Source organism: Chionomys nivalis, chromosome 1, assembly GCF_950005125.1.
Source record: "Chionomys nivalis chromosome 1, mChiNiv1.1, whole genome shotgun sequence".
Classification (NCBI taxonomy): domain Eukaryota; kingdom Metazoa; phylum Chordata; class Mammalia; order Rodentia; family Cricetidae; genus Chionomys; species Chionomys nivalis.
The window spans coordinates 67576346-67596717 of NC_080086.1; the positions used below are offsets into that span (position 1 = coordinate 67576346).

The 20372-nt window shown below is 47.0% G+C and overlaps 1 protein-coding gene across 3 annotated transcripts in view; it reads left to right on the top strand.

Annotated features, from left to right (window-relative positions):
• Nucleotides 1-20372, top strand: part of Tet3 (tet methylcytosine dioxygenase 3) — a 100959-nt gene that overhangs the window by 43963 nt on the left and 36624 nt on the right. For all 3 annotated transcript variants that reach the window (XM_057767677.1, XM_057767685.1, XM_057767694.1), the window contains one exon: nt 1664-3818. In XM_057767677.1, the coding sequence (XP_057623660.1) occupies nt 1664-3818 (2155 nt within the window). The remainder of the gene's footprint in view (nt 1-1663; nt 3819-20372) is intronic.

The window sequence follows — 20372 nt, forward strand, 5'->3', positions numbered from 1 at the left end:
TTTACTAAAATTCTCCTTTTTGTCTGTTACCTTTCCGTTGCTGTGGAAAAACAAAACAAAATAATAGAGATAGGAAAAAAAATTTGAAAGTATTTTTAACAGTTTCAGAGGATTCACTCAGTGCTACTTGGCTTCATCGGTGTTTGAAGCAGAGCGTCATGGTGGGCAGCAAGTTTCAGAGCCAAGGGGCGCATCTCGTGGAGCCAGGAAGTAAAAAAAGGAGCTGGGGTCCCTAGATCCACTTTGACGTACTTCTCCCAATTCGGCCCAGTTCCTCGGTTTCCACAGCTTCCGAGTAGTACTAGCCACAGTAGATCGAGGTTCTGAGACCTGGGCCTTTGGGGGTGGTGCTGCAGAGCAGACTGTTGAACTGTGCGGTAGCTGCTGGGACCCCTGCAGGGAGGTTCTCAGCAGTTGTCAGTCCGTCAGTCCTGCACCTCACCAGGCTCCACCTCTGCCTGTGTCTTGGAATCTCTCATTCCTTCTGGGGTTTTCCTGGCCTTCCCCGGAATGGAAGGATTTTCCAAGGGATTTTGAGTCTTGCAAACTTAATGCCATGTCTTTGTATTTGCTTTTGCCTTTCTGGGCTAGGTCCTATAGACCTACTTCAGCCTCACCTTTCCTTCCGTATGCTCTTGTGGGCTCGAATATGTGCTGGTGTTCCCGGTGAGAGGCCTGACTCTTTCCAGGCAGGCTCTCAGATACCATCTCACAACTGGCTCTGATGGAGCGGGGCTACTCTCAGTGTGGAGCAGGGTCAGACTCAGTATGGGGCAGAGTGGACCTCAGCGTGGGGTTTCCCTCAGGCCTGGGGCTGCGTTTGGGAATGTGCGCTAGCTCTCCTAACAAGATGGTTTAACAGGGAGAGAAGGGAACAGTGGATTTCCTCCTTAGTGGGAAGCTGTAGCTGATCCTACCCAGGCTCAGTGGGAAAGCTGCTTCCCTAAATCGTGTACTTCCTAGCTCCCTATTTACAACACAGCATTCCACGTTCGGTTTGTTAGCTCTCTTCCCCCGCCGACACACAAACAGTAGACAAGGCCCTGGGGTGACCCTGGTTAGTGGAAGCTTAAGGGCCTTTTTGAGTGTTCCTGGTTTTTGTAATTGATCTGAGTAACGCTGAGAACGCCACGTAAGACCTCTTTGTGTGTTTGCATGTGTGCACACCTGTGTGTCTGTGAAAGTCAGAGAACAGCCTTGGGTGTCATAGTTCAGGAGCCATCCACCCCCACCCCCACGGTCTCACTCTAGAGCTTGCCAAGTAGGCCAGGATGGCTAGTCGGCAAACCCTTAGGGACTGGCCTGTCTCCGCTTCCCCAGTTCTTGAAATTATAAGTGTGTGCTACTACTCCTGTTGTTGGTGTTGGTTTTTTCTTTCTTTCAAATGTGGGTTCTGGAATTTGAGTCGGGTTCTCATGCTTGCAAGGGAGCTGTTGCCCTGCCCCCTTTCTGGTCTTTTAAAGACCTTTCTATTGTGGCTGGTAAAGTCGGCTAAATGGTGGGGATGCATGAAGCTAGACAGAGGTGCAACAAGTACCAGGGAGAGAATCTGCAGGAAAAGAGGGGTTTGGAAGTATATGTGGGTAGTGTGGAGCAGGGTGATACTTTACAAATAGTGTGGTTTATGGTTTTCCTTTTCCCCGCCCCTGTTCTCTCTCTCCAGACAGGCTCAGAGCTCAGCCCAGTTGATGGACCTGTTCCAGGTCAGATGGACTCAGGGCCAGTGTACCATGGAGATTCAAGGCAGCTAAACACCTCAGGGGCGCCGGTCAATGGTGCTAGAGAGCCCGCCGGACCCAGTCTGCTGGGAGCTGCAGGTCCTTGGCGGGTAGACCACAAGCCCGACTGGGACGCTGCCTCAGGCTCTGCTCACACTGCTCGTTTGGAAGATGCCCACGATCTGGTGGCCTTTTCGGCCGTGGCCGAAGCTGTTTCCTCTTATGGGGCCCTTAGCACCCGGCTCTATGAAACCTTCAACCGTGAGATGAGTCGTGAGGCTGGGAACAGCAGGGGCGCCCGACCCGAGAGCTGTTCTGAGGGCAGTGAAGACCTCGACACGCTACAGACAGCCCTGGCCCTTGCGAGGCATGGCATGAAACCACCCAACTGCAACTGCGATGGCCCAGAGTGCCCCGACTACCTCGAGTGGCTGGAGGGGAAGATCAAGTCTGTGGCCATGGAGGGAGGGCAGGAACGGCCCCGACTCCCAGGCACTCTGCCTCCTGGTGAGGCTGGCCTCCCAACCCCAAGTACCAGACCACTCCTTAGCTCTGAGGTCCCCCAGGTACCTCCCCTGGAGGGCCTGCCTCTGTCTCAGAGTGCCTTGAGCATTGCCAAGGAAAAAAACATCAGCCTGCAGACAGCCATCGCCATCGAGGCCCTCACACAGCTCTCCTCTGCCCTCCCTCAGCCTTCCCATTCCACCTCCCAGGCGTCCTGTCCACTCCCTGAGGCCTTGTCCCCTTCTGCCCCTTTCAGGTCTCCCCAGTCCTACCTCCGGGCCCCCTCATGGCCTGTGGTTCCCCCAGAGGAACATCCATCCTTTGCTCCCGATAGCCCAGCCTTTCCTCCAGCAACTCCAAGAACCGAGTTTCCCGAAGCATGGGGTACTGACACCCCTCCAGCAACACCCCGGAACTCCTGGCCTGCGCCCCGCCCGAGCCCTGACCCTATGGCTGAACTGGAACAGCTATTGGGCAGTGCCAGTGATTACATCCAGTCAGTATTCAAGCGGCCTGAGGCCCTGCCCACCAAGCCCAAGGTCAAGGTTGAGGTCCCCTCTTCCTCCCCTGCCCCGGCACCATCCCCTCTTTCCCAGAGGGAGGCTCCCCTGCCCTCCCCAGAGCCCGACGCCCACCAGAAGGCCCAGACGGCGCTGCAGCAGCACCTCCACCATAAGCGCAGCTTGTTCCTGGAACAGGCCCATGATGCCTCCTGCCCTGCTCCCACAGAGCCTCAGGCTCCTGGCTGGTGGGCCCCACCAGGCTCACCGGCCCCACGACCTCCTGACAAACCACCCAAGGAAAAGAAGAAGAAGCCCCCTACCCCAGCTGGAGGTCCTGTGGGAGCTGAGAAAACCACCCCTGGGATCAAGCCCAGTGTCCGAAAGCCCATTCAGATCAAGAAATCCAGGTCCCGGGACATGCAGCCTCTCTTCCTGCCTCTCCGGCAGATTGTTCTGGAAGGGCTAAAATCCCAAGCCTCAGAAGATGTGCAGGCACCTCCGCCTGCCCAGCTCCCTGCCCCGCCTCCCGCCTCCCAGGGTGCTGCCTCCCAGAGCGCTGCTGCCCCTCTACCCCCAGAACCTTCTCTTGCGCTATTTGCACCTAGTCCCTCTGGGGACAGCCTGCTGCCCCCTACTCAGGAAATGAGGTCCCCCAGCCCTATGACAGCCCTACAGCCAGGCTCCACCGGTGGCCCCCTTCCTCCTGCTGATGACAAGCTGGAAGAGCTCATCCGGCAATTTGAAGCCGAATTTGGGGATAGCTTTGGGCTTCCGGGCCCTCCTTCGGTGCCCATTCAAGACCCTGAGAACCAATCAACATGTCTCCCAGCTCCGGAGAGCCCCTTTGCCACCCGCTCCCCCAAGAAGATCAAGATTGAGTCTTCAGGGGCTGTGACTGTGCTCTCTACCACCTGCTTTCATTCGGAGGAGGGCGGCCAGGAGGCCACGCCCACCAAGGCCGAGAACCCACTCACACCCACCCTCAGTGGCTTCTTGGAATCGCCTCTGAAATACCTGGACACGCCCACCAAGAGTCTTCTGGACACGCCTGCCAAGAGGGCCCAGGCTGAATTTCCCACCTGCGATTGTGTCGGTAAGTCCGTTTGAGAGTTAGGGACGACAGGAGAGCAGCCTGTGGGCTTGGGTTTCTAGGGTCTTTCATTTGACAGATGGTTTACCTGCCTCTCTGCTGTGTCCTGGGAAATGAGCCGACAGGCAAGTGGGCAAAACCCTGAAGGAAACTGGGATCAGCCTAAACTGAAGGCCGCCGTCATGGAGGCTGTCTTCCTTTCCCGTTGCTGCAAAGCAGTTTAAAGGCAAACAAGTTCATCTTGGCTCACAGTTTGAGGGTGCAGCCTGTCATAGCAGGGAAGTGAAAGAGAGGAGTTGGAAGCAGCTTGTCACGTGGCAGCCGCCATCAGGAAGCAGAGAATGATGATTGTGTGTGTTGCCCAGATTCTGTTTCTGTTAGCATAGGGTGTCAACCAGGGAATGGCACCACCCGCAGTGGGCTGGACCTTCTCTTCAATTAATATGACCAAGACTACCACCCCCATAGCATGCCCAGAGGCCCATCTCCCAGGTCACTATTTCTAGGTTCTGTGGTGATGTCACTTCCTGCAGGTGGTGTCTTTGCAGAGCCCTGCAGGGCCATCCGCTAGAAAGCAGCTCTTCTAGATGTCAGGAGGTGACCTTGATCCCAGGGGAAGTAGTAGGTTCTTGGGGGTTTGAAAGCAAGTGATGTCTGTTATCTCGAGCTTTTAAAGGACTTCTGGTTTATGGTGTAAGGAGAGACTATCCAGGAACTATAAAGAAAATGCCACAAGCTGTGCATGAAAGCGTGTGTGCTGGAGTGGGAGGAAGGAGGGAGCGGATGGATGCATGGATGGTCCTGGAAGAAGAAGAGGTCTTGGGTCTTCACTCAGAGCAGGTGGTTTGGAGGGGAGTGTTTACTCGGCTCTGTAGGCCTGAACCTGGAATGGCTGTGCAGCAGGAGGGAGCGTCTAAGTCAGGAACTCTAACTGGGGTAGATCTGGGTCGTGTGTGTCCCTGTGTCCCGGGTCAGGGGCTAAAGAGCCCATCAGTTTGTATGCCTTGCCCTTGGGGGCCTTAGAACCACTCGCATGGATGAGACGGTCTCAGAGGAGGAGGTTCTTGGTGCGGTGGCAGCCTGGGGTCTGCTCTGCTCCTGTGCCCCGTTGCTTATGAAAGGTCTCAGGTCCTGACAGAGCAGACACACCAGTGTTCTTGACAAACACATTGGATTCTTGTGCCTGTGCGATACACAAAGGCTTCTTCCTAACTTGTTAAAATGTGCACGCAGTAAATGAACGATGTGATTCGTAAAGTGCTTGTCCCAGTTCGTGAGGAGGGTCTCGACTCTTGTGTGCTGCAGCTACCCCAGACTCCAGGGTACAAGACTGGGGCATGACAGAATTCACTTGGAACAAAGAGTTTGACCCCAGGTTTCTTGGAGGGGTAAACAAGCTTGCCAGCTCTGCTTCTTGTTAGATATGATTAATAAGGTGTGGCCCTGAAGGCCCTCTGATCCCTATTGTTTGGGGAAGAGAAGCATGTTCAGATCACGAAAATTCCTCCTCTTGCCTTTAAGTGTTTGTATGTCTGTCTCACTTCCCTGAAGTAGTGCCCCATTCCCTTTCCTATTGCTTAGGACTTAATAAACGTGTTAATTGTTAAATCTCATTTTATGGCTGTGAGGGTCGGTCAAGGCTGTCTTAGAATCTGAATTCCAGCTCCATCACTTACTAGCTGGAGTGCTCGGGCCGTCTCTAACCTTCAGATACACTCTGGAGGTGAAGTTACTGATGGAGGTGATGACCTGGAGCAGGAAGCTGCTGACAGCAACAGTAGCATTCGTGACACCAGATCAGGCACTTCACAGTCACGACGACGTTTAATCCACAGTACAGTTAAATGGTGTGAGGATTGTGGGTGGCTCCATGATAGCTGATGAAGTAAAATCAGGTCATAGAAATGGTGGAATTGAGATTTGAACTTAAGCACTTGGGCTCTTAATCACCACCCATGCCATACTCTTTGTTGTTGTCATGTTTGTGTTTGATGCAGGGGATGTCACAGAGCAGTTCTGGAGAGTTGGTTTTCCCTTTTAAGTGGGTTTCAGGGGTCAAATCCGGGTCCTCAGGCCTGTACTACAGACCTTTACCCAGAGGCAAGTCTGTAGGCTCCCTGCCATGCCATATTGTGATTGAAACTAATTGAAAAGCAAGCCCTAACTACACAAACAGCAGCTGGATGGAGGGGTTTGTCTTCAGTTCCTGAAGGGCCTGAGGCTCCTGTTGGGAAAAGACATGGAGTGTTATTTTCAGCTGCTCTGGGTAGACTCTGTGAAATTCAGGCTCAGGAGAAAGTTTTTCAACCAAAGTGCTCATTCTGAGATCCAAGACAGATGGGGACCATCCCATGTTCCAGAAATGTATCCCTTAACTCTTGATAGGCAGAATTTGCAGGTTTATATAAGAAATTTAGCTGGGCAGTGGTGGCATATGCCTTTAATCCTAGCACTCAGGAGGCAGAGGGATGAGGATCTCTGTGAGTTCAAGGCCAGCCTGGTCTACAAAAGCAAGTTCCAGGACAGCTAGGACTGTTACACAGAGAAACCCTGTCTCAAATAACAAAACAAAAGTTTGCAGGGATGTAAGGCGAGACCTGGCGAGTCCATTAAGCACTTGTATATGCTTAAGAGCACTTGCCACTTTTGCAGGGGACTGGGGTTCAGTTACCAGCCCCACAAGAGGATGGTTCAGACCCATCTGTAACTCCAGTTCCAGCGGATCTGACTGCCTTTTCTGGCCTCTGTGGGCACTGGGCACACACACAGTGCACATATAGATAGATAGATAGATAGATAGATAGATAGATAGATAGATAGATAGATAGATAGATAGATACAGACAAACACTCATTTTAAAAAAACAAAATAGGACATCTCTTATAACTTGGTACAAGAAACTTAGCATTCATGTTTCTTACTAACTCTTGACAAGTGTACAGTTCAGGCCAATGCAAACATCACTGGATAATCAGAATAGCCAAGAGCATTGCCCATATGTGAGAATTATGGAGCAAGATGTGGTGGCATGCACCTTTAATTCAAAATAGATCTAGACGATGGGGAAGTCATTGGCTTTCTCTGAGAGGTGGTGGTCTTTAACTACCTTTGGGGTGGTATTGAAGTATTCCTAATATTTTGAAGTTTGCATTAGAGAGATCTTGTTTGCCGTTAACCATCCTGTGACACTTGGCAGAGGTGGGCAGGGCCCTGGACTTCAGGGGTTAGCTGTGTCCATGCTCAGGAATGGAGAAATGCCCAGAGCAGACAGAGTGGGACAGAGAACGAATCCAAATGACCTCTCAGTGGAATAAGCGCCCTTTGAGGTCTACTCATTTCATAGGTGAGGAAGCTTTGTGCTAGCTTTTAATCGTCGTCTTAATGTATCTGAGGAGCAGCCAACAGGAAACTGGGAACCGACTAACCCAGAGCCCAGGCAGGAGATTAGATGAGGGTCAGGGAAAGATGGGGCAGACGTCATAGAACTGCTGCACGTTAAGTCTGTTTCCTGCCTGAAGTAGGTACAAGAAAGGCATCTCTATTGTCTGGAGCCAGGTGAACGTCTAGGGGAGGGAAAGACTTTGTTCAGTACACGTGGCTAGTTGTGGTGTCTACAGGGTGACATTAGAAAATTTGTCCCCTTCCATTGCATTCAGTTTGATGGGATAGTCTTTTAAAAAAAAAAAAATCAAGACAATAGAGTATTTGGGTAACAGTGGAAAATCTGTTCCCGAGTGAGAGGGTGTCAGAAAAAACTTGCTGACAGAGGTGATGTCCGATGGAGTTTTAGAGGACTATAGAGGGGCAGCAGAGATAGCAGAGGTGCACAGTACGGGGAGGCTGTGGCTACGGGGAGGTGAGAATGTGGCGGAGGGAGGCGAGAAAGACAAGTTCTGGTGTGGCAGGTATGTATGCTGACTGGGAGTGGCAGGAGAGCAGTTTCAGGGCAGGGAGGGATGGTGATACTGAGGGCAGAGAAACCGGTTTACAAGCTCAAGCAGAAATTATGAGTGCCTTTAATTCCAGCACTCGGAAGGCAGAGGCAGAGGGGTCTGAGTTCAAGGCCAGCCTGGTCTACAGAGCAATTTCCAGGGCAGCCAGGGCTCTGCAGAAAAACTGCCTCATCCCCCACACTGAAAACATAACTGCTGAATGGGAAGGAGGGGAAGGATGGGTAGAATTTCAGCAGCCGCGCGGCAGGAGTGGGAAGGAGGAACAGTTGATGTGACCCCTGAGATTCCAAGCTGGGCAACTGGATGTGGGAGAGAACTGCAGGCCAGCCTTGCAGACGTGGGGTGGGGACAAGATCGGATCCATGAGTTGGAGATTCTGCTGCCATTGATGGTGGTTGAAATTTCAGTTGTGGTCGTTTCCAGGCTGAATGTGTAGAGCAGAAAGAAGCCTGAGAGTAGAGAAGACCAGTGTTTAGGGGCAAGGGCTCACACTGGAGGCGAAGGTCATATGTGAGGGAGTGGAGAAGGCAGGTTAAAGCCCCTGGAGAGTGGTGAGCATCAGTACTGAGTCAGGGTTCCCTGACTGTTCTGTGTGCTCTCCTTTGCAGCTAAAGCCTGTGCTTCTTGATTCCAGGGTTGTCTCTTGTAGTTCTGAAGCATCGAGGCTAGCAGGTACCCAAATAATTTTGGTTAACTAGTCAACTTTATTCCACCTCTGTATTTTATCTTGACAGATGTGTGATCAGCATAGGTATAAACTCTTCACTTTTTATCTTGGGTCAGTTAATGGACCTATTAAGGTACTTAGATGAATTGCCAGTAACACAGACTGCAGATTACCTGATCATGTTTAAGAATTTCATCCAGAGCTGTGCAGTAGTGGTACACACCTTTAGTCCCAGTACTCGGGGAGCAGAGGCAGACAGATCTCTTGAGTTCGAGGCCAGCCTGGTTTACAAAGCAAATTCCAGGAGGCTACACAGAGAAACCCTGTCTTGAAAAACAAAACAACAAAAATCCTGATCGGGACAGGTCCTGATCGTCTGCCGGCCCCCTGCTGTGGACTCCAACAGCTCTCAGGAAGTGCCATGCTCGTGGGCACCCCTGGAAATGGATCTTATGTTAAGACATTGCATTAAAAAGCTGAGGCCTTAGCCGGGCAGTGGTGGCACATGCCTTTATACCAGCACATCGGGAGGTAGAGACAGGCAGATCTCTGTGAGTTTGAGGCCAACCTAGTCTACAGAGCAAGTTCCAGGACTGACTCCATAGCTACAGGGAAGGCCTGTCTCAAAACAAAATAAAACAAAAGCTGAGGCCTTGTACAGATAAACACTGTGTGATCTGGGCCTGGCTGTGCACAGTCTGTGTACCAGTGTCGTGAACACGGTGCTCACAGTCCCTGTATGCATTCTGCTTTTGACTTCCCCTACTGGGAAGTGGAGACCTTTATGTCTATTAGATTTCTGTTTACTTGCGAGTGTGTTCACATGCCACAGTGTGCATGTGGAGGTCTAGGACATCTTGTGGTAGTTGCTTCTCTCTTTCTGTCATGTAGGTCTTGGGGATCTAATCAGGCTGTCAGACTTTGGCAAGTGCTTTTCCTGCCCCCATAGTGTGTGTGTGTGTGCAGAGAGGGAGGGGAAGGTGGGAGGTCATTCAGAAACTGAGGGTCCCTCCTTATTCTGAGCGGTTTCATAGGGAAAAAAAAACCTTTCGTTTCTCCCCCAGCCTGGTAGGAGTTGAACAGAGCTTTCTTTCTGTCTTAATTAGTTTAAGATTAAGTGCATAGGGTTAAGGGAAATACCGCGAGCCGTGTAGGAGGCATTCTCCCAAAATCAGTCTGTTGAGCTCCTGAGCTCCTATATATTTCAGAAAGAGAAACCTCGTCTCGCTTCTTGTCTCACTGTCCGCCGCGAGGAGAGAAGGCGGACTTTCCTGAAAAAGAGTTGAATCATTTCTCTCTTTACCTTGATGAGAAAGGAAGAAATGTCACATGGTACTGAAAGGGAAACAATTGGTGACCTAATGTCCAGATAGCAAAAATATTCCTTGATGAAAGGAGCCCAGAGGAGCCTAATGAAAGGAGAACATTTCCTCGCCTAAAAAGTGATGCCAGCCCTAATCCTGCGCCACCAGGGTTTGTCTGCCAGCAGTCAGTGCTCACAGCACTGGGCGTTTGGGAAACAATCCTGGGGCCTCAGGAACCCCACAACTTAGAAACTAGAGACCACCCACAGAGAAGGCATGCTTGGGCGAAGTGGGGAGCTCATTTGAAGGACTTCATCCTCCAGCATCTGGTGGGTTAGGTGCTCAGCTCTGGTTGCCTGGCAACAAAGGAAGCCAGACAGTGGGAGCTAGCTCTGTAGGTGAGACCCAGCAGTGTCAGAGGCCATTGTGCAGAGACTAATATTCACTGAAACTCCAGATAAAAGTGCTCCTCAATGCGGGGCTCTTAGAAACTGAGTGAGATGAGCTGGAGTCCCCAGGGACTGTGCCTCCAGGACAGAGCTTCTGACCCAACCCTCAGTGCACTAAGGTAGAGACTTAGGTGTTAGCTCCATCAGACATAGCACCTGGGGCTGACGCTCCTCAGTTGGAACTATTCCGACCAGAGCCTGCTCAGCCCCTGTCCCTGCAGCCCTCAGAGCTATCTTCTCTGGATTAATATCTAAGGGAAGAGTTTGAGCGTGGTTAAGTAAATAAAGGTAATATTCTACTTCGGGCAAATGAGTCTAGAACCATGACTCTTACTGAGAAGGAGGGCTGCTCTGTCCTTCTCTAAGCGAAGACGTTTTGAGCTGTGAGAGCAGATGTGACGGTGCTAGCATCCCAAGGCCACAGATGCTGCTGAGCCTCGGCCACACAATACAGATTATAAGAATTATTCACTCTGCCATGTCCATTGCAAAGCAGTGTGAGAAGCAGAAAGTCAGATGCCTTGGGCATAGACTTCCCTGTCAAAAGATTGCTTAATATTGAGCCTGATGACACAGGCCTGTAATTCTGAGTACTGTTGCCTGGGGTAGGAAGAGCAGAAGTTCAAGGTCTGCCCAGATTAGTGTGAGGTCAAGGCCAGCCCATACAATTTAGCGGGACCCTGCCCCAGAATAAACAGCAGAAGCAGGTGTGTGGACAACCCCAAATTGGGAATGACAGGAAAGATCACCTCTGGCATGGGGGCTCCACAAAGGCATTTTCAGAACTGGGAAGTACAGAGGGCCGATTTCTGGACTCATGCCTTTATCCCAGCACTCGGGAGTCAGAAGCAGGAGGATCTCTGAGTTTATTCCTAGGGCCGAGGCTGTGTTCCACCGTAGGTGGTACCATCCGCGAGCCAGAGTGGTTGTAGTGACCTAAACTCACAGCACTGAGTGGTGCCGGTCTTTGTTGCTGTGCTACATGATAGAATCGTGTGCTTTTCCACTTGCCCTCTTTGGGCCCTTGTGAGTTTGTCGTCTTGCTTCTCTCTTACTGAGTAGTGGAAGTTTTTTATGTGGGATATATCTGTTGCCGTTCTCTGAGTATTGAAATATTCTTGAGTAACCAAGATCAGTGCTCGGTTAAGTCACCATTCACACGTGTAAAGTTCTCATTAAGACATGTCCAACTTGCAGGAATGCAGACTTTCCGGGACCGCTGGGAAAGGGGCTGTCAGTAGATGCTAAATGGTTCAGATGTATAGAATAACCAAGCGGTCTTCTAATCCACGGTTCTCAACCTGTGGGTCACAACTTCTTTAGGGGGATCAAATAACCCTTTCCTAGGGGTTGCCTAAGACCATCTGAAAACACAGATATTTTTATTACAATTCATAACAGTAGCAAAATTACAATTATGAAGTAGCAATGAAAATAGTATTACGGTTGGGATCACCACAACATGAGGAACTGTGTTAAAGGGTTGCAGCATTAGGAAGGTTGAAACCACTATAAACAAAAGCTTCACCAAGCATGTTGATACATGCCTATAATCCCAACATTTGGGAGATATAGGGAGAAATGTAGGTTCAAGTTCATCCTTGATTACAACAGATTGAGATTGAGGCCAATTTAGTCTACGAAATGAATTTCTGCCCCAGAAAACAAAACATCAAAATAAGTAAAATACAAAATGTATTCATATTGAAATGAATTTACTATATTAAGCATCTTTCTTTCTCTCCCTCTCCTTTTCTCCCCTTTCCTTTCTTCCTTCCTTCCTCCCTCCCTCCCGTACTCCCTTCTTTCCTCCCTTCCTTCCTGGCAGGGTCTAACATATCCCTCGCTAGCCTGGAATTCATGATGTAGACCAGGCTGACCTGACCTGGAATTCAGAAATTCCCCACCCTGCCCCCCACCTCTACCTCTTGGATGCTGGAATCAAATGTGTGGGCCACTCTCTGCTTATATTAAACATCTTCTAATCCAGAGAGGGAAGTTTATTCACAAGAACACTAGCAAGGAGCTGGAGAGATGACTCAGAGGTTGCGACAAGCACAGGCTGCTCTTCCAGAGGTCCTGAGTTCAATTCCCAGTACCTGCATGGTGGCACCCAGCCATCTATAATGAGATCTGGTTCCCTCTTATGGCCTGCAGGCAGAACACTGTATACATAATTTAAAAAAAAAAAGACAATAGCAAGAAGCAGATGGTACAGACGATGGAATAAGTTCCAGAGGCACTAACTCCCTCCTCTCTAAATGTCCTGTTAGTGTTAGCAAATACATGGTAAAGATTATCCACGTTAGAGGTGGCATGGTGGGGGAATAAAAAACAAAAAGAGGAAATAGTGAAAATTAGAAAGTAATGAACATGAAAAACCAAATGTCAGAAGACCAAATATGTTTTAAATAGAATCAACTCCCCCGATGACCTGCAAGTTCAGAATGGTAGCACCAAGCAGACCGTTAAACCTTATTTTGCTGTGGGAAGCACCATTTATCTATTACTGATTCATGTATTGATTGTTATATTGTCTATGCACGTGATCTCAGCCTTGCAGAGTGTGTTTCCTGCAGCCGGGTGGCACATCACCATCTTCAGAGAGAGCTCCAGCTGCAGCTCTTTGCAAGGTGCTATAATCCTGGCTGCAATGTCATGCTGTTCTGCAGGTGGCGTTTGTCAAAGGGATCAGGGCTAGCTGACCCTTCATTGTCAAATCTGCACTCTGAGTTTCTGTTGATTAGTCTGCTTCTGGATGCTGGTTTCCTGTGGGCTGAAAGTTAAGATCTAAGGACTTGCTTAGTTTGTGGTGAAACTGCCCCGCCTCAGGTTCTAACGTTCCCTCTCTTAGTGATGCCGTGTTAATTACAGGCGAAGGAGGTGAGAGCCAGATACTGCTATTGTAAAGTTACTTCTTCCCTTTTGCATCCAACAAGCATTCTGAACAAAGTTGTCCAGGTCCCCGTGATCCCTGAGTGGACTAATTTTTCATTGGTAATGACAGAGTCATGACTTTGCCACTCTGTCTGTCTTGTATTTAGTTCCTGGCATTTTTCTGAAGTAACGTTTAGAAAGCAGGTTTAGAAAGCAGGATTAGAAAGCATTCTCTCTAAGTGAAATAGTCCAGTCACAGGATGAAGAATACCGACCGCATGGTTTCACTTAGCTGAGGTATCTAACATAATCCAACTTACAAGATTAGACAGAATGATGGTTATCAGGGACGTGGAGAAATGGGAAGTTGTCCAATGGGCGTAGAGTTAGTTATCAGACATTAAGTTCTAGGAAGCTACTCACAGCATAGCACCTGTGGTTAATTTATTTGTGCTTGCAAATAAATCTTAAAAGGGTAGACCTTACATGAAGTGTTACGTAGCCCACCAAAGTGCATTTCGCCCTCATTTAGATACTTTTACCAGAAATCCAAGGTGACCTGTAATTTCCTCTTTAATGACAAATTTTCAGAATGTAAACAGTGCTTAATGCGTGTTGCATCAGTTGGAAGACTGCCTCTGAAGTCGGGGTAGAGCTTTGTCATGATGTCATCTGCATGGTGTCAGCCGGGCACGTGCTACGTTATCATCCATACTTAACATTTCCTGCTATCCTCACACTGTCTTTTTAAGAATCTTGTTGGAGAAATGGCTCAGTGCTTAAGAGACCTGTTGATCTTTCAGAAGACCTAGGTTTGGTTCCCACCATCTATATGTAGTTCACAACCATCTTGTAACTCCAGTTCCAAAGTATCTGATGCCCTCTTCTGGCTTCTACTTCTGGGAACTGTGCATGCACATGGTGCACATACATACATACATACATACATACATACAAGCAAAGCACTTATATGCATACATCTTTAAAATAAAATAAAAAAGAATATTGTATATATCATGAGCTGAAATTCAGCGCTGTTTAATTAAAATGACCTCAAAAAGGATGTGCTGTGGCTCAGTATTGAAATAAGAAGTTACTGTGTATGCAAGTAAGAGCACTTGCTGCTCTCCCAGGGCACCTAAATTTGCATCCCAGCACCCTTGTTGAATGGTTCACAACTGCCTATAACTCTAGCATCAGGGGATCCAATGCCCTCTTCTGGCCTCCTTGAGTACCTGCCCGGACATGCATAATCAATCTCTCAATCTCTTTCTCTCCCTTGCACACGCATGTGCATACATAAACACTATTAAATTGTTTTTCTAGATACATTTGATGTTTAGCAACACACAAGTGGACACAGTGTACATGGTCTTGAGAAATGGTACCAGTTTGTTTAGCCCACATTGTTCTCAGTGCATGTCCTGGTAGATGGGTCTGTTTAAACAAGTCTAAAAGCATTTTTGACAATCTCAAATTCGAAGGATATAAAGGTGTTCCCATGGTTTACAAAGCCGTTTTCCTTTTATAGTGCATGTAAACATGGTACAAAGAACAGCAATGAAACATTTTTCCATGGTTATAAGGATAGGTTCCTCTTCATCCTTGTGTGGTTGTCTTATCAGTTAGGCATTCTCTTCCAATGCTTATGTTTAGTGTGGTTTTGCTACAGCTACCTTTTTTGTGCTCGGCCTCTCCCAAATTTGACTGGTTGGAAACTCCTTCAGGCCAGCTCCAGTGCTCTTTGGACATCCCCCACCCCTTGCCCAACCTCTAGGCATTCAACTTGTACTTTTTGCTTTCTATACAAGATGTTTAGAGTACATGCTGTACTTTCCTGGCCTTAGCTCCTGAACTGGCCGTTTCTCTGAGCCCTCCTGGTTCTTTACAGGGTGAAGACATTTCAAATAAAGAGGTGGGTATGCACTAGTTATGTGACAACTTTCCTAGGGAGACGCAACACACACATCTGCTCACCCCTGATAGGGATCTCACGAAAAAAAAAAAAAACACCAAAGTTTGGATACCACCAAAGTCCAACTTGGTGAACCACTTAATTTTATTAGAGCTACTTACAGGAGTATGGGTGAGGGGTCACTTACGGGAACAGAGATGACTCAGAGACAGCTGCGTCCAAGGCCCACCCCAGCATGGGTGACAGCTCAGAAAATCTGGGAAACTTGGAGCACACTGCACAGCCTCAGGCAGCTCAGCAAGTTGGAGAGTCCTTTCTGAGTGACTCTGCGCTTCTTCCGGGCAGCTCTTCTGCTCTCAGGAGTCTTCTTTGTAGCTTTGTAGTTACAGCTTCAACTCTTCTCCTTGGAGAGGGACTCTCAGGTTTTATTGCTTACCCTGGCAGGGTGGGGCCTAGTGAATCTGGTTGATTTGGGGACTTTCCTGTTTGAGTTGCTTACTTGCTACTAAGAGAGCTTCCTGCAGGATGGAATGTTCCATCACAGAGGAAACTGTTACACACAGCATCTGAAAGGGGATGTTGGGACCCTGGCCTTCCTCCTCTCTGCTTCCCATTCCCACTGTGATACCCGTGCCCAACCGTCAGGGTCCAGTGACCATGGGCTAAAATCTTTTGACACCATGAGCTGGAGCAAACCTTTTCTCATTGTAAGTTAGTTATCTCAGGTGTATAGGTCTCTGTGTTAAAGCTGAGTAACACATTAAACATTTGTAATTCAAATTAAGTATAGGCTTTTCACATAACTGCTTTTCATAATTGTATCTCTTACTACTAGTGATGTTAACTCCTAACTCAGGAACCTACTAAAGCACCGTATGTAATGGTGACTATATAAAGCAAATATTGGGTCATTGAAATGGCTCAATTTATTGTGTAAGCCTGTCAACCTAAGTTTGACCTCCAGAACCCATGTAAAGGTTAACAGGGAGCAGATTCTATACAAAGTTGCCCTCTGACGCCAACATGAGTGCCATGGCACATATGGGCACACACAAAATAAGATTTTAAAGCAAAAACTATAAAATAAGATAATTTACATAATAAGAAATAGGCAGGGTTAGGGTTTATGTGTGTATACACAAGTTTCATAATTAAACATACGCATTGGGTCAGATTTCTTTTCATAGAATGTTCACCCCTTGCAAGAAAACATACTCAGGAAAAGAGGACTCTCAAAAAGAAATGGTGTTTTAAGACACACCTGTACTGTGTTGTCAACTGCTACAAGTGGCGTTGGTTTTTCTTGGCTTTGGGGTGTCTTCACTGTGTTTCGGCAGCCCTCCCAGAGAAACCTGACCAGCTGGTTTCCAGATTGAGTTGGTTTGGGATGGAATTGCCAGGCTTCAGTTTGCAGCTTCACCTTGAATGTCTCCTTTCTCTGCTGCCAACCGTATGAGTTTGAGGTTTTCTGATCTGGGACAGAAGGTAGCCTTCAAAGCTACCCTGGTGTTCAGTGGCCTTGCAAGACCCTGTGGTTAGTTCATTACTTTGAATTTTCTCTACATAGCAGGAACTGGAGCAAAGCTCAGAAGTTCTGACATATTCTCACATTCTGTTTTCTGTATGCAGTGATACAGCTGTCTGCTAGCACCTATAAAGAGAGTTCAGACCACTAATTCCAGCCCCCATGTTCTCAATGCTGCTCTCTCTTGGCTTCTACCACGCACCCTCTGTCATCTTTTATTTTTGTGTGGTTCAAAATAGGGCATATTTGGAGTAAGTGGTGTTTTAACTGTGGTTGAAGCCATTCATGAAATGTTGAGGCCATGCCTTCTGACAGCTCATCTAATCTTCAACTGTTTTGTAATGTATAACCATCATTTAATTGCTTTGAGGCTTATAAAGGTTGTGTAACTTGTTCACAGCCACACAGTTGTTGACAGAGCCTGAACAATAGCAGCCTATTGAGTTCCTGTTGTGTGCCAAATACAGGCTAAGCCTTTTATTTTACACACACAGGCACAGGGATTAGAGAGGCTGGGAACATAACCATCATCGTTGCCCAGGCTCCTGTCCACAGATCCATATTTGTTCTTCTCTGTATCATTAACAGTTACATAATAGGATGGTTTCTTTCCTTGATACCTGGGAAAGCCCAGTAGGACCTTACGAGACACACAGCCTATGAACTAGGCCTTACAGATGAACTTCTGAGCTGAGACAGTGACTCCGTGGGTAAAGTGCTTGCTGTGTAAATATGAGGGCCAACCTTTAGGTCCCCAGGACCCACTGCTGTGGTGGAGGAGACAGGTAGTCATTGGCTAGCCAGTTTAGTCAAAATGGTAAGATCAGGTTCATGAGAGATCTTGTCTCAAAAAAAAAAAAAAAAAAGTGAAGGCCTAGGGATTGGCTCAGTGAGTAAACTGCCTGCCATGCACAAGTACTGAAATTTGGATCCCCAGAAACCACACAAATGTCAGATGGGCATGACAGCCTACCTGTAATTCTAATGCTCGGAAGGGTTCCCAGGGATCCTGGGGCAGCTGGCTAGCTAGACTAGCTGGATTGGCCAAGTCTAGATTCAATTTTGAGACTTTGCCTCAATGAATAAAGTGGAGGTGGATCAAGGAAGATGCTTGTTGTCCACCTCAGGCCCTTGCACACATAACACAATTGTATCTTCACAGGTGTGAGCAGGCACATACACAAGTGGAAAATGATCAACACCCAGTATTGATGCGTGTCTGTAGCAAAAATAATTAAAACCCAGAGACAGATATTGGGGTTCAACCTGAAAATCAGAAAAGCAAAGCAGCCAGCCCCTGGCTCTTACCTCTACCTCAGACCAGAAATGGGAGATCCTGTCACCACGAACCTGAAGATTCCACACCCCACACTCCACTGAATTCCTGTGTCTTTCTTCCCTCTATATTCCTCTCTCTGCCCAGCCATATCACTCCTGACTCCACCTCCCTACTGCTGGGGTTAAAGGCATGTGATCCCAAGTGCTGGGATCACCTTTCTGTGAGCTCTGTTTCTCTTTTAAACAGAGTCAATCTTGTGTAGCCCAGGGTGGCCTTGAACTAACAGAGGTCCATATGCCTCTGTCTCCCGAGTCCTGGGATTAAAGGTGTGTGCCCCCACTCCCTGACCTGTATGGCTGACTAGTATGGCAGCTTTGGCCTCTGATCTTCAGGCAAGCTTTGCTTATTAAGTCACAAATAATATACCACTATATTTCTCCTTTTGTCAAAAATAAAAAAGAAAGCTATAACTAATATAAGAAAAACTATACAATAAATGCAAAAACTATATAAATGTATACAGGCAATAAATACATCAATGATGTCTAGTTAATTTTCATTTGACAAATTCGGAGAAAATACTCCTATCTGTCCCATCTTGGTGAGTCCAAAGCCTTGTACCTAATTTACTTTCTATCATAACTTGATTTCTGCATCTGATAAACAGGGAAAACTATAACTATCTAGTCCTCAACACCCTCAGAGACCCAAGAAGGAAATAATATTAACTGAAAAATCAGGAAGTGCGAGCAAGTGACTTCCAAAAAATGTGAGAAATGACAGAAACAGCTGAGTGCCTGGACAGTCACCCAAAGTTCCTCTGCAACATCGGGGCATCCATCTATGTCCTGCAGGCCTAGCATATCTGACAGACTTTTCTATGAAGTAGGATATTCTGAAAGGCTTGCCTAACTTGTCTTGATAATGTTTGGCAGTCACTTTCTTTTGTGTTTTGCTTGTCCAATTAGGACAACATACTAAGAGTTGAGGCAAGGGCATTTTCTTGCCCAGTGGCACAAAGAAAGTAAACTCCATGTAGAGTTTTTTGATGCCCATTATCTTCTCTGAAGTAGATTGATGCTGCCAGGAGCAGACATGACAAAAGTAAAAAAAAAGAACCTATGTTATTAAAACATCTCAAATGTTGTATTCTGTAGATCTCTGAAGCGTTTAAAGATGACCTGTCTATCTAAAATATATCTTTGTTTGACCCTGAAAACATACCTAATGTGATTACAAGTTAAATTATAATAGGTGATTAACTACTAACCTGCATTTCCTTATTGTCCTAAACAGTTGATAGTAATAATTTTCAAGGACTAGAAATTTGCATTGCATTTTTAAATGAGTTGTACATGTATAATACCTTGAATGAGAGCAGAAATATACACACACACACACACACATACAGTATGTTCTAACAAAATTAACTTCAAATCTGTATCAATATATAAAATTTGTATACAGCTGGGTGGTGGATTACATACCTTTAATCCCAACACTTGGGAGGCAGAGCAAGGTGGATCTCTGTGAGTTTGAGGCCAGCCTGGTCTACAAGAGCTAGTTCCAGGATAGCCACCAAAGTCTCAAAAAACGAAAAAAAAAATGTATGCAATATACAAAAGTCCAATCCGATGTAAAACATTTAAAACTAGTAGTTGCTTTTTTAAAAATAGATCCAGTAATCTACGTTTTTATCTTATATCTATAGCCTCCCTTTTTTCTTTTCAGAGTAGATTGAATAATCTACCTTTTTATTCTATCATACCTATATTTCCCTTTTTTCTTTTCAAAACAAGATCTCTGAATCTGACCTCCTTTGTTTAACTTTCCTTCTGACACTAATCAATAACTTGTAACCAACCCCCCTAAAGAATGACAAATATCCATAACATATTGAACAACCAAAAACTACCCACCCCACCTCTTGGGAATGTGGGCGTGTAGTCAGAGACTGCTCATTAATTTCCCGGCCACCCAGACCCAAAATAATCACACAGAAACTGTAGTATTACAATGCTGTTTGGCGAATGAGCTCACGCTTCTTATTGGCTAGCTCTTTTATCTTAAATTAACCCATTTCTGTTAATCTGTGTATTACAGTATGGTTGTTGCCTACCGGTAAGGTTCCATCTGGTGTCTGTCTCTTGTGGTGGCTACATGGCTTCTCTGACTCTGCCTACTCTAAATATCTTGTCTAGCCTGGCTATATTCTGCTAAGCTTCTTTATTAGTCAATGACAATAAAACATTCATAGCATTCAGAGGGAAATTTTACATCATGGGCATTATATTCTTAAATTTACTTCCTGCTGTCTGGCCGTGATGGCACCTTTAGGGGATCATGAAAAGAAAAATTTGGGTTAATTGTCCAGTTCTGGGAGAGGTAGTTTTATCATATATTGTTCAGTCTCTGCATAATGGGCAAGTACAGGGCTTGAGTCCTGGTTAGAGTAGTCTGTTAGGCTAGATCGTCTTAGCTAGCAACCTCAAAATTGTTGTGAGCAGTTTATAATCCAAAGGCAGTCTTAAGGTGGTGTTTTTCAGCTTGGTCATGTTATCATAGTCCTGGAGGGATCATCGAAGTGG